The sequence below is a fragment of the Aphis gossypii genome, chromosome 3 (assembly GCF_020184175.1).
Source record: "Aphis gossypii isolate Hap1 chromosome 3, ASM2018417v2, whole genome shotgun sequence".
NCBI classification, from domain to species: Eukaryota; Metazoa; Arthropoda; class Insecta; order Hemiptera; family Aphididae; genus Aphis; species Aphis gossypii.
The window spans coordinates 23,928,070-23,955,104 of record NC_065532.1 but is presented as its reverse complement, the minus strand read 5'-3'; the positions used below and the strand labels follow the sequence as shown (position 1 = coordinate 23,955,104).

At 28.4% G+C, this 27,035-nt stretch overlaps 2 protein-coding genes across 3 annotated transcripts in view; one reads left to right on the top strand and one right to left on the bottom strand.

Annotated features, from left to right (window-relative positions):
- LOC114132327 (photoreceptor-specific nuclear receptor-like) overlaps positions 1–13,359 on the bottom strand; it is a 30,626-nt gene extending 17,267 nt beyond the window's left edge. The window contains exons 1-3 of one of the 2 annotated variants that reach the window (XM_027997755.2): positions 12,786–13,359; positions 10,614–10,744; positions 4,481–4,775 (exon numbers count right to left, since the gene is read on the bottom strand). In XM_027997755.2, coding sequence (XP_027853556.2) covers positions 4,481–4,775; positions 10,614–10,737 — 419 coding nt within the window. In that variant the 5' untranslated portion in view covers positions 10,738–10,744; positions 12,786–13,359. The remainder of the gene's footprint in view (positions 1–4,480; positions 4,776–10,613; positions 10,745–12,785) is intronic. The other variant, XM_027997754.2, reaches the window with a different exon arrangement.
- A 4,907-nt stretch (positions 13,360–18,266) lies between these two features.
- LOC114132343 (thiamine transporter 1-like) lies at positions 18,267–24,688 on the top strand. The gene is made up of 9 exons (XM_027997780.2): positions 18,267–18,527; positions 20,526–20,696; positions 20,891–21,110; positions 21,792–21,913; positions 22,402–22,542; positions 22,669–22,750; positions 23,573–23,765; positions 23,980–24,121; positions 24,308–24,688. Exons 1-9 carry the CDS (start codon positions 18,402–18,404, stop codon positions 24,422–24,424), a joined length of 1,314 nt encoding a protein of 437 aa, XP_027853581.1. The 5' UTR covers positions 18,267–18,401; the 3' UTR covers positions 24,425–24,688.
- The last annotated feature ends 2,347 nt before the right edge of the window (positions 24,689–27,035 follow it).

The window sequence follows — 27,035 nt, the reverse complement described above, 5'->3', positions numbered from 1 at the left end:
ATCGGGTCCGAGATTTAATTCCGTCGATCGAATTGAGTGTGTGTGTGTGGATAAGTACGCACCACACTCAGTCGACACAGGACGAGCAACAGCATGGGGTGTGGGAAGGGTACTCTTTAAACAAATCAATTTATCGTTAATGCGTCTTTCTGCAGCTTCTACTATTGTGGCCATGGGATTTGCACTAATAACGTGTATGGGGTGGCGATGTGTTTCCACGAAGGGTGGAAATTATTACTACTATATACAATATATATATATATACATGCACATAATGTATCCGGTGTGTGGAAGGTAATCGTTCGGCCGTCACAAGTGTAAACCTGTTAGCGGGTCACGGTCAAAGAGCGGCAGAAACCCTCAACAGAATAAGTTTACCATTTTAATTCCCTCGTAGACCCTTTCATAATTTGATTTTCATTTGCCACAGAAAATTCATCGGTAGCCATCGCTATATCGTCTATAATGAAATCCTACTATATACCGTGTATTTGATGTATGTGTTTTTATCCTATATACAACATACATATCATTATACACCTAGCAGACGTCCAGTTAGGATTAGATATTGGCGTTACAGAATTAATAAATTATAAAACATTATGTGCTGAAAACTTGTTACGATTTGATAGACATTATTGATAAAACTGGCAACCAAAATAATCAAATTAATAGTAGATAGAAGACATATATAATAACTGTATAAATAAATTACCAATTACCAGTTACCACGACCATGTCTCATATATAAAGTAAAAATAAATAAATAATGAAATAACATAAAAGTAAATAAGTAACCATCGAAGCATCATGAAAACGAAAACCACTTAATCATATAATCATTGTTGCTAAATAAAATAGTTAGATAGGCAAATTAATTAAAATAATAAATATTTATTATTGTTTATTTCATTAGAATATGGTAACTTCAAATAACTAAGTATTTATATTTTTTTAATTTCAAAACAATATTTGTTTAATAAATTAGGTAACAATTTAGTTTATGTCTATTTCATTTTACAAAAACAGAATTTTAATTTTTAAAGCATGCCACAGCCCAGATTAAATAGTATTAGTGGGTTAAATTTATTATAAATGATATGTACTGTTGTATTATATGTATGAATATTTTATAAGAGATGTTAGTACGTAAGAAATAAGTTAAGAAAAACTATAGATAATAAGTAAAACAGTAAAATTCAATAAGTTAAGCAATACTTAATTATTCACAAAAATAGGTTAAAATAACAATTACATAATAATCATAGTGTCATAGTGTCTATAAACTGTAAATTTAACGTAGTAATAGAAAAATGTAGAACAATCGATAGTAATTCGATTGTAAGTGTAATATATAAGTGAGATGGCTAAGACAGCAAAGGGAGTCAGTGGTGGTGATCGCGTGACTCGATCACCACCGGACGTCGTGTTCAAACTTTAAATAAAGTATTTTGCGTTATTTTGTGTTTAACTTTATTTTGGTATACGTCCGAGTAATCGGCGTATACGACAGTACTTATTTCATGTTTATACTATATACCTATGTATTTAAGTATTTTATATAATAACGTGCGAATGAATAAATATAATATATACCTAGGTATAAGATATAAGATAATACATGTTGATGTATTGCACTTGCGTGTAATATATATGTATACACATTCCCTTCCTTATGTGAGTTTTTTTCACAGACGAGATAAGGAGTGGCTGCGTGATGAGTGCGTGACCGCACCTGGTACTACACCTATATGTTCAGTGAAATAGCACGGCCGTCATATGACCGTGTTATCGTCGAAAACCAATCAAAAAGTATATTGCGAAAAGGAAAGACGATCGATTTCGAGAAAATTCGAGTATAGTTTGTAATGGCAGTAACAGTGGAAGATAGCGAGTGAGCGAACAAGCGATAGATAGCAGGAGAGAGAAAGCAATGATGGTGACAGAGAGAAAGAGAGCGACAACGGAGGAGGAATAAGTCTTTTGGCCGGCCCGCGGCGGCAGCGTGCCCGTAGTAGTATTACTACGTTAGAGATATATAATTGAATCTTTTTGCCGCACTCGGCTTTCTAAACTATATACACCCCACCCCCGTAAACTCAACGTCCCGATACAGTAATCCCTAAGAGCTGTTATAAAACGTCAAACCCTCTTTCGCTACTGAATCACATTTATTTATAACCGTTCAAGAGTATTAGAGACATGAAATTGAAAAGGAGAAAAGAAAAAAAGGAGAAAAAGATTCCTGCAGCAGCCTATAGGCTTCAAACGAACGCTTGGAAAATGCTTACACATATATATATATACACACAGCACATAACATATTACGTATCAGTTAAGGTATGTATAATATGTATATATATTATATATATACGCGCGGAATATAAAAGAAAAGCAAGGAACATGGCAACACGCGTCGTTTAATACCCACATATATAATATATATATATAGGTATACATAAATATATAAAACATATAATACCTTAACATATATTCCATTTGGCATTGTGTATAAATAAAAAAATACATAATATCGAATGTGTATGTATGTATACACATTTGATTATGGAATATCACTATACTATAGCGACAGTGTTCGTGTAGTCGGTAGTGTTGTGAGTAGGTATGGGCTATCTGGTAACGCGAACAAACATTGGATTTTTATGGGCTTCAAAATCACCGAAGGGGAATCGTTTACTACAGATCGCTTAGGGAGAAAAAAATAGAATAATATCTGCAACACTACACGAATTCAAGAGGATTTCGTATAAACTATTATTTATACATACATATAGCTACCTACTGCAGTATACTTTTATGTAGAACCCCGCACGGAGTTGAGAAATAAATAACTCATAACAAATACAATTAAAAATTGTTAATTTTGATATGAAAACGAAATTAAATAATTTATCAGATCAACCTTGTGAAATATTAAGACCTCAAATTAAAGCAAAAACATTTTAAACAAACTAAAAAATAACATAAAATATAGAAATAGTGAATAAAGTGAATTAAAAAAAAATATATGTACACATAATCTTGATACATTATGTTATAACGCTAATAAGTAATAAACTAATAATTGTTGATTATGTTTAAGCAAGATGATCAATAATAATAATAATAAAAAAAAAATATTAAATGACTTTTGAATTTTTTATGTTATATAAATTATTATATTATAATAATATGTCTTTTCCGCATAATATATTGTTAGTATAACGTAGATATCTTTAAATCTTTTGCTAAAAAATCGCACGGGTTTGATAAGCTCATAATTCTACAAAAAAAAAAAAAGAAAAGAAAAATATAACACTTTTTTGATGTGTAATATTCACACAAAACCGTATCCACTTTGAATTAATTTGCATTGTCAAATTACGATTAAACACATGTATAGTGACGTATTGTATTGTACTATTTCCGAACCCCTCGTGACATAATATTTTGAATATGAAAGAGGGTGAAGTTTAGGTTATATCTACCATTTTTTTTCCATTCATCGAGTTTGCATTAAAGACCAATATAATCACAGTCTACTAAAAATATTATTCCGGGTTCGAGTAAAGAATTGTCTGACTTATTGTATTTTTATTTAAAACTAATACAATTATTGTCATTTATGTGAGCTCAACATTTCATTTTTAAAATATTATAATACAACAAATCAGTTACATAATGGACTACCTATACCTTATATGCTTATTGAAGGGAGCACGTAAAACGTATTTATCAAATTATTCAAATTAATATAATTTAATAACAATGGTCTAAACAAAGTACAATTCTATATAAATAGAAAATTTTATGTTAAATGTGTGCAACACATTATATGTTAAATTCATAAACAAATTCATTATTCGTTCAAATTTAAATAATCCCGCACCCTTAATAAGCCACTGCACTACTGCAGCTGATATATTATATATAAATATGTGTTTCGTATTATATACAAAATTATTACTGTGATTTTCCAAAATGATGGCGACACGTCGGATATCGCCAAAAATCAAAATATCTCACGTAAATATTAATTCAAACCTCTGTCCTCTTTAATACAAATTGTGATTATAAGTACAACAATTGCACGTCCTCTATATAGTATAGAGTTATCGTTATTTTGATATTGGTTATATGTACATCACAAGTTAACCGTTTTCATTTTATATATTTTATACTTTATCATCACATGGATTTTTGAATTGTACATTATTTTTGGAAAATTTTAAAATAATTACTTATACGGTACTGGTACGGTACGCGGATATACGTCGTATACCCGTCAGCAGATTTTCGATTTTTGGCGTATACCCTATGTAAAATATAATTTTACATTTTTACGGGTATACGATCCTAAAATAACTCAAAAACCAAATAAAACTTATTTTTTAGATCATAGAAAAAAACTATTATTATGTTTTAATGGATTATTCGTCTTATTTTCCTGCAGTTACACAATCACATATATACCACTGACCTGTAGATGAGTTTGCGGCGGACACTCCTCTTGAAAAATCCACTGCAACCGTTACACGCCAATATTCCGTAATGCTTTCCGCTGGATGTGTCACCGCACACGACGCAAGTCAGTCCCAGTGTTTTGGTCTTGGTTACGGCTTGGCCACCCGCCGCTGCCGAGTAATGACTCGAAGTCGGGGCGACTGAAGTCGGTGGCGTTCTCGACGAAGACACCGGTACTTGTTGGGCGGCACAAGCAGCCGACATGCAGAGCGACAACGGCCTGTCCCTCATGGAATAACTCGAGTCCGCGTCTGTATGACAAACATACCGAGTGGTCAGGCATTAGTATAGTTTATAAACTATATTATGTATGACGCGAATTCGTTTGGTGGCAGGGATGGTAAGAAGGAGCCGACAAACAGGGGCGTACATTTTTGTGCCACAGTGGTTGTAGTTATTTGGTACAGATATAAAATGATATCCAATAATAACGATTATTTTATTTTTTAAAACCAATGAATAGTAAACAATAATACAATATAAATAAAAAAAATACTAGTTTTTCGCGAGTCAAGTTCAACATTTATAAGTGTTTCAAAAGTAAAAAGTACCCCTATGACACTATAAATAATGTTAAAACCTATCGAAGAACATTTTATGAAAATCGTTCATATTCATTAGGAAGGGAGTTTAGAATAAATATAAATACAGGTCTAAAATTATTTAGTAGACATATCATAATAACTATTTTTTATTTTATGCAACATATGGCAACCCTATTAAATAAGAAAATATTAGGTTTTTGTAAGCCAATAAATCGTCTAGGATGTGAATAATTTACACACATACACACAAACATTTGCTATATTAATATATTATATTGAATTTTTATAAAATTATAAACTAAATTAATTAGGAAACATCAAACATTATTCATTGCAGCAAAATATGGATTCGATTAATGAAGAAAATTTAGCGTGTAAAGAGACGGTAACCAGAACGTGATATTACTAATATAATATTATTAATTATTATACAAATTTAAAACAAAAATATTATTTAATCTAAAATTGTTAATTACGTATTTATACGTATAAATATTATGCTATTCATAATAAAATTGAAAATTAAAAGTATATAAGTTTAACATTTATAAGACTAATATTATAATATCTGATATAATATCGCAGGCACCTATACTTATATTAAGACATACGACTGTGAACGTCGTCTGTACCTATAAGATAAAATGGAATATTATTAATAAAAAATAAAATAAAGTGAAACCTGACTTCAGCTGTATGTAAAGGATACCTCTCTCAACAGACAAAATTATTAAATCCCAACAAAAATATGAATATTCTTGCCTATAACGTTTAGCCATCTTAGTTAAAGCTCAAATTATTTAAATATGTAAATACTACGCAACAGTTTCAACGGTAGGTAATGACAAGGACAACGCGCGTGCAACATTAGAGTACGGATTACGACTATAATTACATATTCTTATAATATCGCCAATAACGATATCGTTTATTGCGCATATTTAATAATATTATTCATACAGTGGCGAGTGGCACCATTGTCATTTCGATGATTTGTCGAATACGTATATACCTATGCAGTATGCAGGCTACAAACTCTGCCTAGAATTTATCCATTTTTCATGCCAATTGCCAACTGATTTAAAAAGTGGACCTGATTAGTAAAACACTATTGAATTTTAAAACCACAAAATACATCTTGTGCGATCCAAATTACTGCTTTTTATATTTTTTAACTTTGTTATAATATGATCTATACATCCAATTTTCATTTTTTGACATTTTTTTTTTTGCATTAAAATGTATTCTTGATACGAAAATAACAAAAATTTCGTTATGAAATTTATTAGCTAGTGTTTGAAATATAATATTTGCCTCCACCTAATTTATTATTTAAGTGTGAATGAAGTATGAATGATTAAAAGTAGCGATTGTTGCTGTATATGTACTATGTAAATATGTAATCATGCAGATCATAATTAATTTCGTTTTAAAAACTTGCAAAATTGTACCATAATTATTTATTGTATATTCTTAAAGATTTATTATAGCATACAATAATTATTTATGTGTAATATGTATGCGTGTATGTATTCAGTAAATTTAATGGATTTGTAATTTGTATCAATATTTACAATTATTACGATTTTTTTTTTTTTTATAAAAGTACAATATTATCATTTAATAGATACGTATGTGAGTTTGACTAAAATAATACTAATGTCTGTCTAAAACGGACACCTGTCTATAACGGATACTTTTGAATATCCTATGTCTGTCCGTAGGTTTCACTGCAATTTATTGTAAATGAAAAGTACATTATTATAAACAGAGAATTGAGCTTGAAATATACATCTGGCCGAAGTATACTTTTGACATATTATATGATATTATTATATCGCGTCTGCGTTGTGTACAAAATTGTGTTGTATAATTATTATTACCATCAAGTCCGCGGAATAGGAGCTCTCGCGATTTGCGGACATACCTAGGCGGGGAGGCAGTGGTGGAAATCATTAAATCTGGCTTATTTGAGCACGAGGTACGGCAACGATAGCTGGTGAGTGTATATTTATATATATATATATAAAATATATTATATTCCGCCGCCGTTACGAACAGACTGAAGCAGCGCGTCGATTGATTATCCCCATGGGGGGCGTGTGCGCCTGGAAAACCGGCCGGGGCTTAACGCCGGCTTCACAAGGGGAGGGTGAACTGGTCGTGGGCACATCTGGCGCGGCATCCCGGACACCGAATGAATCGTCGCTTACATCGCCGCGCGCGCGCGTATACAGCGTATTATATTATACGCAACTTTAAAAGTCATTTTTAACTGCCATCCTGCAGTACTATCGACAACGATGACGTCTACTATCCCGCACGCCAAAAACCGCATTACAGCAATTTATAATAATAAACTATATATTTATCAGTATTTATCACATTTGTTATTATGATTTATTATTATTATTCGATTTATAGGAAAACAAACTATGAAACCTTATTTCTGGTTTTTAAGTGTCACATGTTTTAATTATTTATTTAAACATAAAACACGATATTCGTTTCTAATATTTCTATAGGTAATATTATAAAATATATATTAAATCAATGATATAATAAAATACGAGTAATACATATTAAAAACAATAGTGTAATATCGTTTTGGACAGATTTTTAACGAATTTAAGTTTCTAACTCCGTCAAAAGAAATATATTATATGTTTGTTAGGTCTATTTTAGAGTTTGCTGTTGTTATTTGGGACCCTCATACCACAAGTAATATAAATCAGCTTGAAAGGGTTTAATGAACGTTCTTGAGTTTTGCTGTATACTTATTAAAAATTTAACATGGTCATGACTCGTGATTGTAATAAGTAGTAAATGCTAAAATATAATAGGTTTGATGTTTATTATTTTTTGTTGAATTTACAATATGTTTATTAAATGTTCGTGATGTATAAATTGAAAATAGAGTAAGGTCTGAAAATTGACCGGTGGATCTAAATAAACTGACAAGAACTGCAAACAGAGGGTATTTGAGCCCCCAGGGATTCTGAAAATCCCATATATTTCAAATCAAACTAAGTATAGGGTTTGTTCACGGTAAATATAATATATTCATATAAAAATCACAAAAAAAGTGTATTAGAAATAAATTATAGTATAGGTACTGTGTGTCATGAGTCATGAACACTATTGGATGAATACTTTTGATTTTATAATTATTACTTCACATATTTTATACAGGTGATATACTACATATTATTATAATATTGCCTTACGTGTCTAGATTTATTGATAATATTTATTTTGAGATCTTTATTAGTTTTAAGTTAGTTGTGTTATATTTTAAGTAGATTTAAAATAATAGTAATTAATTATGATTTTTCGTTGATGGATATGACATATTATGATATAATTGCATAGGTACTTCATAAAAATGACTAAAAAATAATGATAAGTAGAAACTACTATTAAGTACCTAGTATCAGTAATATCTATTCGCTTGATACTGTAGTGGCAGTCGACTACAAAAAATATGTTGAGTATAGGACAACAATTATAAAAAAGGCCATATAATAAAATTATCGAATACTATTGTAATCATACATATATTGCGCATATTTTATATAATATTGTATAATTAAACAAATCGAATAACGCGAGCCTTTTTTTTTTTTTGTATAAAGGGGGTGAATACAACGATGTCAACGAATTAATCTAAAATACCTTGCTAAATTAATGAGATTTAACTATGTTTAAACAGATAACCAGCTAATATAACACGGCACTTTTGCAACGGTTGAATGATGTTGTATAATATAAAAGAAACAATCTGGAAAAATAACTAACCCAATGATATATTTGCGTATAAAAAACAAAATAAAAAGGCGAACGCCAAAGTGGCTGGAATTGTTGGCTGCGTCTGATTGCATAAATATACGCGGAAATTGGGTAAGTATACGCGTGACGGTGGCGAAGAGAAGGATTATTTATTTTTATATTTTTTTTTCGCCCTCCGCACACGGTTCCGTTAGAAATGCTAATGAAATCGGACAAATTGCAAAACTATATTCCGAGGGAAATGTTTTTTTTTCTGTCTCCGGCGTACACGAAGGTCTTGACTTTAGCGAACGAGGGATTGTTGGCGAAGGGAGTGGGTGGTAGCACGCACCAGGACGCGTATTCCCATTTAGCAACAGATTTATTCCTCTTCTTCGCCCCGTTTCTGCAATACGCGCGGCCGCCGCCACCGCCACCGGGAGTTTCTAAGCTCCAGGGGAATACACCGCGGGCCCCAACACTCATTTATTCCAATCTTCCGTCGCTATTTAAAGTTTCTTCTGCCGTCTGCATCAGTCTTGTTTAACAATGAGTAATGCAGATTGAGCTCACTGCGTTCACAAGCACTACAGTATACCATTGGTATCGTATATATAACTACCTACTTTTCTTTTTTATATTGTTTTACTAAATCATATTGTTGGACATGATTTTTTCACTACTATAAATATAATTCTCGTATTATATTATAAATTAAACACAATGTACATCGTAACAAAAATTCGCAGTGTATAATAATTCCAAATAATATTTAAAACTAAATAATAGTTGCAAAAACTAGTAAATAAGTCACAATATCTTTTTATATTTATAAATAAAATGATTAGTGCACGTGTTTCGTACGTTTTTTACGTTTCAATTATAATTAAATATAGGCTGATGTACCAAAACTGTCTTAACTTATTAAAAATAAATAATAATTATATGTAGTAACTTTTTACTTGTTGAATTTGATTTAACTACAACTATCTAAGTTTTAAGATATTTGATTACGCACTTTATTTTACTAATTTGAAATCTTTTTTTTGAACTTCGTATAGTTCAAATTTCTACATTTCGAGGTGTTGGAATGTTCAAATAATCTTAGAATCCATTCCTATTTTTTTTATTTATCGAATAAATATATTATTTTATTATATACAAATTTAACGAAGAAAAAATAACGCTCAAGCTATGACATAAGCACTTATTGTAGTTTATATTTTATTTTATATCAGCGGTTCTTAAACTTTTTTTTGCGTGCCACTGGTGTATTATTAATCAGTCACGTACCATTATAGTGACTAAAAATAGAACGATCCAAATAATTGTACAATTAAATACTTCACTTTTTAGTTAAATACATTTATTTTAAATAATAAGGCAGTAAAATATTGCAATATAATTGTTTTTATTTATTAGTCTTTAAAATGAGATATTAGAGAGAGGTGATTTTAATGAGATATTTTAGATATTTATTTTTAATTTTCCATTTTACCACCATGCGGCCTTCCGCGTACCACTAGTGGTATGCATACCACAGTTTGAGAACCGCTGTTTTATATAAATTAGAATTTATTTTTCTGTAAGAAATAATATTATTGTTACTATAATGAATACTGCTTATATAAATGATTCATTATAACTTATCATATTTAAATCGCAGTTTCAAATAGCACATGGGCTTTTAAAATATTGATTTTAAATATATAATAATTTGTTTTGTAAATATTTTATTCTATTTGTTATTAATCTAAAAAAATAAAGTGACTTTACCTCGATTTTCGCTTTCGGAATTTAAATGAATACTACCCATTCTTGGATCAGATAACGAGAAAATGGGTTGTGATTGTTGTATTGAAATGAATGGCCGATCTGAATCAGTTGTGGTTAGGTTCATTTTAAATCTGAAATTAAATATAAAAAGTATAAATGAATATTAGGTACACAATTATTATTTGATAGCATGATAATTTTATCATTAAATTATAGTTAATAAATTGTTTTTACTTATTAGTATCTACCTAATAACTATGATGAATACCTTTTAATAAATATTTAAGAAATTTTTAAGAATTTCTTCATTTAGGCGTAGAGTTGTTATATTCACTAAATCATTTGTAGATAAGTAAAGATGTTTAGATATCGCGTTTGTCTTAGTATAAATTATTACATGGGTCATTTGACTCTCCTGATTTGTATTTCAACTGCTTTTAACTGTTATATCCTTTAATTCGATTAATCTATGTACTTTCAAAATACAATTTTACGCTACTCAACTAATATTGCAGGGTATCTATACAAACAATATCGCGCTATGTGCTGTATTAATAAGTTACCTTATGCTAATTTATCTTTCAATTCTTTACCTTTTGTGTTAAGAAATTTATTTTTTTAATTTTATTATTTTATTTTTTTGTGTTTGTGTTTTTATTCATATAATTTTACACCGTACTTTTAGCACTTGAGATGATGAAATTATAAATAAATATTAAAATTATCTTAATATTATTCCAGAATAAAAAATATAAATAATATAATTATGTGTATATTATATAAATAGAAAATACTAGTGCTTATAGAAACATATTTTTATTTTAAAATATATTACAGTCTCAAAAATTAGGGTTGCTTTATGGCTGGAGGCTGAACATGTGTAAAATATGTAAAGGGCGTTTTTTTTTACTATAAGAAAATTCTACATAGACATAATTGAAATAAAAATAATTAAACAATTATAGAATTGAATAAGAATATAAGTTAGAAAGACTACAACTACCTACAGTCTCTCTATTTATTTCATTCAGTTGGTTTTAATATAATAGCTTATTTAAATAAGTGTCTATAGTTACTAAATGCTTTCATTGTAGTTTGAAAAAAATAAAATGAATCAGATTTTATGTTTGAAAAGACCATAATGTTGATTTTTATTATTATTTTAGAATTAATAATAATTAAAAACAAATATCAGTATTTTCATACAAATGTAATGGAATTTTATCAAATATTGAACATTTTAGTAATTAAATCGATTTTCAAAAATGTAGATAGGTACCTATATTACGTATACAATATATTAATTAGGTAATAATATAATATATATGATTTAATTATTAATTTTTGTTTTAATAAATAGAGAATTTAAAATATTTCTTCATTATTGAGTATATTATAATAATTATACTAATCAAACGTTATTCGATTAAGTAACAAATTATATTGCAAAACTATCACGATTTGTTAGTTAAAATTATTAAAATAAATTTTCATTATAAACTATTATCTAATTTATTTATTTATGATTATCTACTAACTTCTTGTAACATATAGACTACGTTGGACGCATGTTCACGCTTCACAATAAGTACCCTCATTATAATATTTATTATGTATACTAAGGATAAAGCTTATTAAGTGTCTGTTAATAGGTGAATTATTTTTAATTTTTATATTAGCTAATATATTTTAAATTAATATTATTATTTTTGTATTTCATAGTATTATAATTAAATTTAATAATAATAAACTACTTATGACATAAGATATGAAATATGAATACTGATAATCTAAAATAAATATTTTGTACAATATTTCGAATTGTTGAAATAATTCTTTTGAAACAAAATTTTCTACCAAATATTATATCCTCATAAGCATTTTTTTAAAATTATTAACACATGTTTTAAATATTGTGTTTACTATGATTTTTATCAGTAAAATGAACTTAAAAAAAAAATTAATACATAGGTATTCTAATGGGAAAATTCAATCAGTCTTAATGAATAAACTGCATAGTTGTTGTAGAATATAAAAATATCATAAAATATAATATAACTACGTATAAATAACTTTTGATTCACGTATACCAGCAACATCGAAATTAAATAGGTATAGGTACACAGCAAATATTAGACAACAATTAATATGGATTAAGAAAATACGACTTACCTTATTTAATAGTGTACACAAATATCGTAACCGAAACGGTTTAACAATATAATGTTGAAACGTAAATACGATAGTTTACTATAAGTAAATTAATATATGTGCAACAATCGGGTTCGTTTATTAAAACTGTATATAAAATACGGAAAAACTGGCACCTTTCGAAAATGCGCAAAGGTATGTTATACTGCACCGCCTGAGTAGCGTGCGGGTTGTGTGGTAGAAAAGAGTATAATATTATACATTAAATCGGAAATCACGATTATTTAAATCCGGAAAGACCGACGCAAAGGCTCGTAGATATAGGTAAATGTTAAAGAGAACTCGAAAAACCGAAAAAATATCGCGAGCGGCGCGCGCGTAAAAATAATCGGATTGTTGCGTGTATTATGTACGAGTGACGTATCCGGTTCGCGTTTGGCTTATGCCCCGGGACTCGGAGCTTAACTCGTCGGGCCGGTAAAAGTCGCGGCGGCGTAACGGAGGGCGGCTGCGGCGGTGTATATATAGGGGCGGTGGCGGCGCGGGCGGTGGCGCGGCGGTGGCGTCGGCCGATGGTGCTTGGCACGGGGGTTGAGGTTCGACCCGGAGAGGCTTAATCTTGGTCGGCCGACTGTCACAACCCCCGGGTTGGCGGCCGGGTGACCGGGGCGGCGTGCGGCTGGGACCAACCGGAAAGAGTTAGAAATGAAATAGTGCGCCGGGCGCGTGCGCACCGGTTCGCAGCCGCCCGCCCGGCTACGGCGCGCCACGGTCGCCATGTTTATTGTTTAGCGGCCCGACGCCGCGCGGGTTAATAGTTAAGCTCTCCGACACGGCGCCCCCGTGCACGACAATTTGATTACCGAGTATTGAACCGGCGCCGCCGCCGCCGCGAGCGCGCCGCCACCCACGACCCACACCTAACCCACTCCACTTTTTCTCATCGCGTCGCGTCTTCATCCTTTACCGTTTTACTCTCTCTCATACTTTGTCCCTATACTCTGTCTGCGCTGCAGCTCTTAGATTTTTTGAAACGGAGGGGAATATAGATTTTTATCTATTCTCGGGCCAAGTTACAACCAAAAAAAAAAAAAAAACATGTACCTATATTATATTCCTGTATTTACCCGGAGGTGCTAATTAATTATAATAATAATAAATCACATAAATTATATACAAAATAAACGCCTTGTATATTATGATGCATTTCATTACTTATGTTAGTATCATCTTGCAGACTTCATAAACCATCCCATGATGGTAGTAAATATTCTTACATTTCTTTATTAAATATATTTTATTGTTATCAATCAACTAATTTATTTACAAAAAATGAAAAACAACAGAGCAAAAGAATATTGAAAATATGAAATTTATTTTAAAAATAAATTTACCTTCAAGGTAAATGTTACTTCTATATAAGTGGGTACCTAATCTCGTGTTATTTTTTTCTATTCTTTTCGTATATGCAATATGCTTATTGTGCCGATTTGTACAGATTATAGAATTATATTTTTATTAAAAAAAATAAAAAAATAAAAAAAAATGATAAGCAATAAATTATTGTAAATCAATAGACAAAAATAAATTAAGAAGAAGATATGATGACAATCTCATTCCCTCACTATGGATATGCTCCTTATAATCGTGAAGTTCTAGGTATACGGCGATATTAATATTTACTGCACCATTAGTCTAATTCATTCGTCATATGTAACTCAAATTCTCATGGCAATATTAAAAAAAAAAAATTATTTAAATCAATTAAATTTTTAACTTACCACAAATAGGTGCCAATAATATGCAGTATTTGGCTTTAATCAGTTATACACATATAAAAATGATGTAACATAGGCACATTTGAAAATTGTATAACTTTTAATTGCAATTGTGTAACTTTCAATTAATAACTTTAAAATAAATTATCAACTGGTTGCGGGTTGCCTTTTTTTGTTATAACAAATAAAAACTTACAATTTATATTATGTTATTAGGATGTACAATGTTCATATATTTACAGTTTCATATTTTTTTGGGGGGTTAACCTTTCATTTAGATAATAATATTAATATAATATGATTAAATATTTATTATTATATCAATAAAGTAAACCAATAGGTACAATTATGAATGAATTATAAAATTATGAAATTCGGCAATTGGCAATATTGCAATAAATATTATCACTATTATCACAAAAACATGGTCCCAATATTATTATATAATTTTACAGTTGGCAATGCCATAATGATTGGTCTGCGGAGAAAGGATTAAGAGTAAAATCGTTTTACTTTCGAATATAACGTTACTGACTAATTAACAACTGATAAATTATATATATTTATTTTGGAAAAAAATGTAATTATTAATTTGTGAAAAATCAAGAGAAATAGTGGACTGTTTTACTGACCTGTGTTGTACTAACTAACAATATAGTTTTACATTTTTTTATTAGATACTTAAAAATACAAAAAAGGAATTCAGGAATTCTAATAAAGTACCGAGCCGTCTTCATGCGCTCATCAGCCTATTTGTATACTTGAATTATGCATTTATTGAAATTCTCATTTTGACAAGTTCTTACAACCTATCTATATAATACTTCAAGTCTAGATACTATATTTTTTTAAATATTTTTTTTTGACATTTAATTTATTTAAAGGAATAATTGCGTGTGTCGTTCTTATCGAATTTTTTTTTCGGATTTCATAAACGTCTATAGATAAATATTTCTAATATCAATGTATTATTTTTACTGCAATTACAGTAAATTGTAAATAACGGCTGTGAAGGTACCTTGGTTGTAGATGCTTAATATATGGTGACTGATTGTTCGTGTAACTCGTTTGCTCCATCCTATAGGCTCGTAATCCTTGAGTAACGTCTGTCATTGCACTGCATAGCACTTTAAGGAATAAGCAATTTCTAGAAACACGACATAACGGCAATTCTTCCGTGATCATCCCGGAAAATTTCCAGGAGTGCCAACACGCTAAGAATGGTAATGAAAACACGGTTTGATCGAGAATCGTCATTGAGAAATGTACATTAGAGATGTGGAAATAATAGGCCAGTAGCATAAATAACATTAATAGCCACTATTAGCTTTGTATATCATTTATAAATGGTTATCGTTTAAAAGTCAAAAGATTACCAATATCACATTGTAATGTACTATAGGTAATCTACTATGACCGTGTTCCAAGTATACCGCATGTGGTCCTAGTCATAATTAACTACCTAACCATATGGCGAAGTAAATAAATATGTTAAACCATAAAAATGGTATATCTATTATGATGATTACACGCGGTTTACACGTTACGCAGAAACAAACAGTGCAATAGTTCTTCGCATTAACAACACGGATGCTTCGACTCACAACGTAAATATAATATAATCTTAATAGATAAAAACACATCTACGTGGTGATTGGACTGTTTTAAGTATACTACCTCAACCGCAGTATAAATTCAGCAACCACGGTCCACAAACCACATATTTTTGAAATTTGACGTTTTTATTCGTTTTTTGTCAGTCACTGTCACCTTACGAAAACGTTAGGTTATTACAATGCAAACGTAAAGTAGACACTTGGAGTATATAATCATTTTTAATCTAATTTGAAACAAATCTCGCACAACCTATAAAAATAAAACAAATACTGTTGAATTAATATTATTTTATAATTGTATATCGATGTTATTCAGGTTAGTACCATATCTACTTGTACGAATAATGATTAAAGCTGTAGTCGTATACAGATCCACATTATAAATTTGTAAAATATAATCTTTTATTTATGATGGCTTATAATTATTAAACTATATAGTGCTATACAAATTAAATACAATGACTTTTTAATATATATTTTATTTGTACGCGTATTGTATAAATACTATATAGATAGTATTAAATATTAATTCACGTGTATTAGACTTATGATAAATCTGTTCACTTAGTTCAAATCGGAAATCATTACATATACAAAATATATATTATATTCAGAGCAGAGTATGATGGATAATAATATAATACGATATAGTTTGTGACTTAAAATCATATCATTCTATATGCAGGTAATTTTAAAAAAAGTCCCTCATAAAAATAATATCGATACTTAGTATAGCGGTTACTAAACATTTTTTTAGCTTACCGGTACCACTTAGGTTTATCAGTCGCGTACCACTTCAATGACTAAAAATAGATTGATCCAAATTGTACAAATAAATACTTTACTTTTTAGTTAAATACATTTACCTATTTTAAATAATATGGCAGCAAATTACTACAATATAATTTTTTTTTATTAACCTATTAGTTTTTTTAAAATAAAATTTGAATCAAATAACACATTTTTAATGAGATAAGAATCGAATGTTTATTTTTAATTTTCTGTTCTTCTACTAGGTATACCTACGACCTTTCGCGTACCGCATTTCGAGAACCGTTAATCTAGTAGAAATTGGTGACTAGTAATAGAATGAAAACTTAAAGTCCTATTAACCTAATCTAATCCAAAATAATACCCAAAATCAGTACTCAACACTTTTTATCAAAATATAAATAGGTATAAAAGCGTTAACACACCGTGCAATAATTTAGTATTTCATTGCTTCGTATAATCGTATGCGTACTAATACACCTGTTACCACCTCAGATGAATTTAGTGTACCTACCTACTAAATTATACTCATAAATTATTATTATAATTATTTCGTATGGCTATAACATTCAAGGTTTAACATAATTAACAAAGTATAGAATAGGTACAAGTAGTAAAACAGATAAATTAAATAAAAGATAACCAAGTGATAACAGGTTATATATGTAATACGTTGACTAGAACTTATGTTTTGCATTGGTCTTCTATTAGATTTGTATGTCTAGGGAGTTCAGCCATTGCACTGCTTGGGGTACAATGGTAAATCGCTTCCTCGCAGTGTAACCCGGGCAACGTCTTAGACGGCTAAAGATTTACCAAACTCGGCTATTGTACTGTCCCAGACTTTACGATGTCATATGACATTCAACCAACTAATCATAAATTATTATAATTACGATAAAATATCGTCAAAATTGATGACCTAGTAACTGTATACAGTTCTTGATTTTATTCAATATGCAATTTAAAGTATAGATTTAAAATGTTATTGTAGATACGACAGTATTTATTGACCTACGTTGAAAAAAAAACACCTAAGATTTTCTAGCTTTACCAGTACATAAACTTTAAAATAAGCTGGTTTGTATCTATTGTATTTGTTTTTTTATTTTTATCAGATTTCCCGTGCCAAATAAAACGCGGGATTCTAAAATAAAGAAATGTAAATTACCTGTTATATTATGGTATGCATTTATGTAATGTTGTTTCAATATAAAATGAAAAATTAATATATTTTACTGGTTTTATAAACCGGTTTAGCAGCACATTTCTTTTCTCCGTATTTATAAACAAACGCGAAAGTAAATATTATATCTTCTATAGTCTATACTATAGTCATTTACCTAAGTCGTTATGCAGTATGCGGTACTAATATAGTAAAGTTAACGTCTTACAAAATAACTAAAGTCTATATACAATCATATTTAATTTTCCGTTTTTTATGAATAAATGTGATAGTAAATATCTTTGAAATGCATAGTAGGACAAAAATTATTACCTTAGCGGTAATATTCGCATTTTCCATAGAATTTCGACCCTTGGATTATTTTATGACTAGCTATCTAGCCGGTCAAGGAGAAAACGTTACAGATACTCAGGTATTTAAATAAATAAATATTTTAATATTCTGTTATATTTATTATAACCAATTAACCTAATAATTTGTATTTCTAAAGAAAAATAATAATAAATTAGGATGTATAAAAATAAACAGTAGCGGTAAGTTACAGAAAAAAAAACAAACAAAAAATTTATAAAATAATTAGGTTTATAGCTCTTTCAATTCAAATATCTTCAAGTCTAAAGTATTCCTATGAGTTATAATAAATTAATAATAATATAATGTAAAATATTTATGCATTAGAAATCAATAACATAACATTATAACAATGACCTATAGGCACGTCGCACGTTGACTGATGATAAAAATGTAGATACCAATACCCACTGAAATCCAAACTTTTTACTTTTTATAATATGTATATTGTATACATACCTATATAATACACTGTTACTAATTACTATGGTTAATTTCTATACATCCAAATCCAATTATACTTTACTAAGATGTTTATTACTCAATTTTAATTTCGTTGATACGATTGATGATTTTTTTGTTTAATTATGTTTAATGATGATAATGGGTTAGTCCGAGCCACCCGATAGCTTACACACACCATAAAATACAATATGTGATATATTAGTCATAAACATATTAAGTAATACAAATAAATATACAGACGATTGTTCTGTGTACATATTAATAATGTGATAGTAATATTTAGTAGCGCCCTGAAAGTGAAGTTGTTTATATAGTGAGTCAGCCTACTAGGTTTCTATGACATATTGGTTGACGAGCTATTATTGAAAGTTCTGAATATTTTTAAGTGTCAACTATGTCCAGGGTTTTTCTTTTATTGATTAATAATATATAATTATTCATTAATGATTTTCATAAAAAATATTACTACTAACTGTGCGAGTATATAATATATGAGCTAACTCGCTAACTATATATGAATTAAATACAAGATGTTTAACCAAGCATTTCATTTTTCTTTAATAATGCTGCAGAAATTCAAAAACTGATTTTTAGAATTTATATAGATTTAAAGATCATATCATTTTTGAAAATTTGAAATTTTTATGTCAATTATGTTGTGTCCTGTGGGCTGTGGTGATAAAAACTTCTATTTTTCAAACGAGAATCACCCTTTTTTGCTTGAATCTTCCAGCAGATTATTTTTGTTTGAACATTTTAGTGTGCCTAATCTAAATTCGTACGAGTAGTTTCCAATTTGTTAGGTACATTTTATGTACCTATTAATTCCAACTTTGAATGTATATATTTCTTATAGTGCTTCAAGAGCAAATCTAATTACAAATTACTAAAATATTTAAATTTGATAGGCACGTTCAATAATATTGCGAAACATGTATTTAATTGTCAATAAATATATGGTAAACACATTCAAATTATTTTTTTAGACCATATAAATATTAGAAGTACAAGGTTTTCAATAAATATTATCTTATTAATATCTACTGAGATTACACTTGTAAGTTATGAAAACTATAATTTAATATTTTCATAGATACCGTGTGATTATATTTTTTAATCATTCATAAAACAATATTTTAATATTTTGATAAATAACAAGGAAGTTACCTATATGGTGTACATAAATCATTAAAAATACTTATAAGTACGTAAGAATAAGGTGCAGCTTGCAAATAGGTAGCTGGTAAGTTATTTAGCTACCTATACTAAGTGTTATAGTATTAAATAGTATAATAAAATCAAAACATTTTAACATTTCCAAGATGGGTAAAAATGTGTACGTAGTTACAAAACACATATTGCATAAAAGTTATAATATCTAACAAACATTTAATATTTAAATCATTAATCATAATAAAATATAAATTATTATTAATTAAATTATTGTCATTGTTGTGTTATTACCTTGATCTAATGATCTTAATAATATGTAGCTAATAAAAAATAAATTATAATAATAATAATTATAGCAGACAAGTTTTTACAACTTGACTTATTTGTAGCAATAACTATTTGTATATATTTTTTACTTTAGGGGACAGATGAGTTGATGCGTCTTAAAGACTATTCAAGCATATTAACTATTTTGGTAATAATGATGATAACAGATAATTTACTTTACAAACCAGTCATCTTATTCAATGTCTTCTGTGCAATTATCGTTTATTCAAATCTTGTTATAATACCTAATTTCATCCCGTTAAAAGTAAGTATGACTCTTGTATGATCTATTACACTATACGAAATATTTAAGAATACAACTTATAAATGTACTAATATTTTATAAAAAAAAAAAAAAAAAATTAAACACATATTCTAAAATTGGCTGATTGTTATTTTGAACAATTTTATTATTTGTCTCTCGTCAGACGTCGATTCAAATTTTCTGTTTTCTTACAGGTAGTTCAACTATGTGTGGCGTTTTTCAAATCGTACGAAGTAATCTACTTTAGTTATTTATTTGCTAAGGTACAGGACAAAAGATATTATCAGGTAACATCGGGATTAGCTAGAACCGCAATGTTGATGGGTAAATGTTGTTCGTTGGTATTAGCTCAGGCGTTAATAGTTATTTACGGAAAAGATTACGTTAACAAATTAGCGTGTTATACATTGGGAAGTGAGTATATGTGCACCTATGTATACTTCTAAATAGTTTTAAGTTTTATATTATGTATTACATTATTTAAGGACAAAATAGCATAATATTAATTATTAAAATTATAATTCCAGCAATACATTAATACTTATATCAGTTATACCTATAATCTAAAATTCTAAAATATTTTTTTTTAAGTTAATTTTTTTTTAATTACAAACATTATATTCCGTGAATATGATTTATTTCCCGATAACTATTAACTATATTATATAAATAAAAAAATATAAATTGATTAAATTTACCTTCGCTTTTCATTTATCTTTACACTTAATAGTTTCAAACTATTTTTTACTCTATACACAGGGATACCACACTATGTGTTGCCAAATTATTTTTTCTAAGACATTTTTTAAAAATATGATGTTTTGCAAAATGTGATTGTATTTAAAGATATTCAAGATATTTACCCATCTTTTTTGTTAGATAAACATTTTAATCATCCATTTTATTCAATTTAAATTTAATTAATTTAATTTTCATGACGTAGATAATTTTAACGTTATAGATTTTTCATTCTCTTTTACTACAAACGCGTAATATTTATTTTTTATTTTAACACCTATAAGTACCTATTATAATAAATAAATTTAAATATCCACAAATTGCTCGATATCCTACAAATTTGCTTTATTATTTTAGGTGTGGTTTTTGCATTTGCCTGTGCATCACTTTTGCCATCAGTAAAACGGAATAGTAAAAATAACGATGATACTGTAACAGAATTTATTTCAGACAATAATAACGAACAACTTAATTTAAAGGTACCTAAACTATTAAATTATTTTGTTTTATAATACATACTATTGTTTTAAATAATTCCAACTGCAAATGCTATCTATCATGATAGCGACCGCCTATTCTTTTGCACAAGAATATTTGTACGAATTTAATTCCATTAATTGAGCATGAAAAATTTAAAATTATTTTATTTCAGCTATTGGAATATTGAACACAGTTATTTAATGCAGAATAGTATGAAAAATTGCGGTTTTTGCAATGTATACTAAAACTATTTTAAAAAAAAAATGGGTTAGGAATTGTATGAATGTTACAATATAAGTATCTCTTTTATATAAACTATAGATCTACGGCGTATATAGATTCTACGCTCATCTCATCAGACAATAGGCAATTATAGGCATTGTATATTCTTACCGACTGGTCGTTTTAAATTATAAAATCAAATAATTTTAAGCAAAGACGTTTTTTTTACTTTATTTTAATTTATACTTGAACAAATATATTTTAGAAAATACCTCTTCAATCTAAATCGTTTGCAGCCGAACCTATGTCGAAACAATTATGGGAAGACTTTAACGAATCTTATAAAAACTTAATCGTTTTAAAATGGTCCATTTGGTACTGTTTGGCATTAGTCGGCTATATGACGGTAAGTTAAAACTCACACTTCATAAAAGTATATTAAGTATATAGTATATCATTGCAATTTTATGTGTAATTTATTTTTATTTTATTATTTTATATTAATATGTAATTATTATTTGTTTAATTACAGATAAAAATTTCAAGTTTAACACACAAATTGGGTGAAAATGAGCAAGCTGATTGTATAGTCGAGTCCTTGACCATATTTATTGGTTCGTAAATATGATATTATTATTTTGATTACTAAAACTACTAATTTTAAAACTAAAAAATATCTAACATTTAAAAACTCAAGGTCAATTCTTGTACCTAGTATTATTATATTATTATTACTGTAACGAACCATTTACATATAATTTATCTATGCATAAACATCTATCCATATAGTAATATGGAAAACTATAATGAACTAAAAAATAAATATTAGTGAGTAAAAATAATTTTTAAATATTTTAATATAATTCTTATATTATACGAATATAAACGATATTTATAATAGATGATACTTATCTTATGCGTCGTCTAGTTGTTGCATAAATAATCACATTTTTCCAATATTTTTCTTAATTATTCTATTTATTTAAAGTACTATGAATTTTTTCCTCATTATTAAAAGTACCAACTAAAATACTAGATCCAATTTGGAATCAGAAACCTTAAAGTTGACGCTGGAAGTATTTTTTTTTATTTCTAAATCATATATATATAAAAGAAAAAAGACAATCATCATTATGTAAATCCACGCAATTATTCACTTAGAATTTAAAACAGTATGATAAATGTTGAATGATTTTTAAAAAATTTACATAAGTGGAGTGTTGGAAGTTACATAACTACAGCAGCAAGTCGAACACAGTTCACAGTTTGTTAGATAGGTATTATTATGATTTATAAACTATATAATAACGTATAATATTAATAATCATAATAATATATATATACATGTAAATGTGATCCTTGAAGCCAATTTTCTTATAATTTCACGAACAATATAAATATGTTTTTGAAATTTAATATTAAAAATCTGTGCACAGGGGCCATCAGCTCGTACAAAATCGGTGTAAGACGTGTGAATTGGACATTAAATGGTAATGCGTTTATAGGATCTGGGTCCTCGATTCTCGGCATATGTTTGATATCTTGTTATTTTCATCAAAATATGTTATCAATCCAACTTTCGTACATATTATTTGGAGCACTCATCCAAGCAATGTTTGTAACAGCGTTGTAAGTAAAATGCAATTTATTTTATGAAAACTCCAATTTTTGAAGAAGAAAAAATATAACAATACTATCAACTATCATATAGATATATAATAGTGTTATCTCAAACAGTGTCATAATAATATATAATTAAATACTTAAATGTCGAACACGATTTTAACCAGTAAATTATAAATTATTATTATTTCCCTTATTTCTGCAATTTTTATTTTAACAGGTCTGAAATAGCAAAACAGCTGAAAAATAATTGTTATACACTTGTATTGGGTTTCAATTCGTTCATCTCACTGATACTGTTACTGTGTTATAAAGAAATCTTTATCCGTGGCAATTTTTTTAAAATTGATATACCTGAACAGGTGAGTAAGAAATAATTAAATACAATTTTTTCCTATTTAAAATTGATTAGTATGAAGAATATTTATATTCTATATATTTGTTGTAAAAATTAAATTGGTAAAACTATAAAACTTAAACGTTAAACTTTAACGTAAAATTTACGATATTATCATAGAATTTAAAAATAATAAATAATTTATTTTCAGGTTTTATTCTACGGTGGTTTATACATTTTTCTTGGAACAATTTATTTGATACCATCCGGAATATCATTCAATAGAAAACTAAATAATAGTTGTCCGGTCTACGATATAACTGAATAGTTATCAACGACTCATCACAAACCATTTGCACTACACATTACCTTAGTTAAAATTTAAGATTCTGTTTATATTTAAGTTATTGATCCATTTATTTTGATCTCAGTCATTAATTAGTTACCAACCTCAAACATTTTTTTGAGAAATATAATTTTATAATACTACCTATATGAAATACTGAAATTGAGAACTAATTAAAAGTATATTCGCTTTACCTACATTTATTAGTTTTGATATTGTACTTTTATAATAAACCTTTGATATTTATGTGTTATGTTTTATATTCTATTCTGATAGTTTCAAAATATTATGTCAATAATATAAATCACTAATTATAAAATTTAAAATTATGGGCATCTAAAAATTTAGATAAAAAGTGCAGTACTAATCGAGTTGTTAATTTATAGCTGATATACATAAATCAAAATTTGAATCATTTTACCAATAGAAAAAAGACTTCAACTGCCCAAAGTCCGACCTCTAATCATCGCAATTACATAGGTAACCAAAGTTTAATCGTAATATTATATTTTATACGAGTGAAATGTATTCGAATTTAGAAATATAGAGTAAATATCTATATGAGCATCACCGTAGGAATGACATTAAGTAAGTATAGGTATCTATTAAAAAACTTAACGTTTTCATTTTCAAATGTAATATTTTTTTTTCGTATAAACAGCAGTTGTACGTGCATAAACCATAATGTAATAACTTGACGGGTAAATGTCAAAAACAGACTTGTTGTTTTGCAGTAATTATTATTGTTCTACCGGAGCCCTTTTATTTTATTTTTTAGCTTAATCCTAAATAATATAATAACATGGATAGGTAGGTTTTGTATGAAGAAGAAACAACAATGGAACCATACAGACCGTAAATAACTGACTGTCAAAACAATTTAGCGCCCCACAGTTCGATGCAAATATGAACAATACACGTACTTAGGTATTATATCTAATAAGTCAAGGGGAACAGTCGTAGTGTTTAGGTTTTTGGGTACCTACAGACAATAATTGTTTAAAACGATAGATTATTAAGTGGCGTATACGTCGCATCCATCTAATGAAATCAATACTTTCATATAGGTACGCCCCTGCATATAGTGAATTTGTACAGATTGTGAATATGAATAAAAACACATAATATGGGCATATTATTGGTCATTAAACATATCAATTTTATGAAATAGACGATTGCTAAATTATACGCTGTAATTTGTATACCCAAGATAAATTATCGTTAGTTATTTAGACAATTTTAATTTAATTTTCCATTGTTTTATGATCAAATAAAAAATATGACAATATAATATTACATTAAATTAATTTTTGTACAATTTGTGTTTATGAGATTGATAATTATAAATTTATGAATTTTTAATTATAAGCAATATTAGTAAATAGCCATTTTATTTTTAAATTTTTATACCAAATGACTATAATATTATGAACGTTATAAACTATGAGCACAACGGTAGGTATTATTGTTGTGTATAATAAATAAAAAATAACAACTCACAAGCCTAAACTTTTAGACACAAACCTTTTTTTTTATATAATATATTATTATATTCTAAATAATTTCATAACAATAATAAATAATCGAATCGAATCGAATGGATTTTAATGGTAGTTTATAAAATGAATTTACAAAAATATCAAATAGGTATGCACAATATTGGATATTGTAGATTTTATTAAGCGCAGACTATTTTTACAAGTTCAAAATATTTATAAGTTTATAGATCAATATAATAACACTAATAATTAAAATTTTCAACCATAGACCTACATCTTTCAAACCCATTATCGTATGGACCTATATTATTTTAAGAAGGAGCACAAAGTTAAATAAATCATAAAATTCTCGTTCGAATTATAATTTTGCAGGTACATCAATGTTTTCAGAAAAATTATCCACTAAATAATTTACGATAGAAAAGATATTAAGTCATTTTAAAAATAGAAGTTTGTATCCCTACAGGACACTGCAGTATACAGCATAAGCAGTACAAAACATTTCGGGAGTTAGAAAACATGATAGTCTTTATTATAGATATATTTGAAAATTTTAGAAATCAGAATTTAAATATAATATTCGTTGTATTAAACAACGAAAAATGGGGATAGATCGTGCACGCTGTAATGTCTTATACACATAGGTACCTAATATATTTTAACGCCGAACTCGGCGTCGGGCGTACTGTTAAAGGACGCGTATACAGGTTTTATTATCCCTATAATATTATACTATCACAGTATCACTGCAGATTTAATGAAACTACTATATTAAATCCGTGATGATAATATATGTTATACGTCATACGCTGTTGTACTCATGCGTTATACATCGGATGCGTTTATTCTTTTTGTCATTTTCGCGCATATCGGTGGTATATTATTATATTGCATAAGGAGACGAAGTGAAACGACGGCGGCGGGCTGGTGTAAAATCGATAATTAAACATTACGAATCGCCCGGCCCGTCGCCGCCAAAGCCGCGGCGAAACGACGAACAAGCGTATTACTACACATATATACAAAACGCACACACACAGACACACACACACACACACACATACATAAATACAAGCCACCGGTACTCCGCGGCG

Coding starts and splice junctions, on each gene's coding strand:
- LOC114132343 (XM_027997780.2), top strand. CDS start 18,402: ATGCATAGTAGGACAAAAATTATTACCTTAGCGGTAATATTCGCATTT. Junction 20,697..20,890: donor CTAATTTCATCCCGTTAAAA/GTAAGTATGACT, acceptor GTTTTCTTACAG/GTAGTTCAACTATGTGTGGC. Junction 22,751..23,572: donor GTCCTTGACCATATTTATTG/GTTCGTAAATAT, acceptor ATCTGTGCACAG/GGGCCATCAGCTCGTACAAA.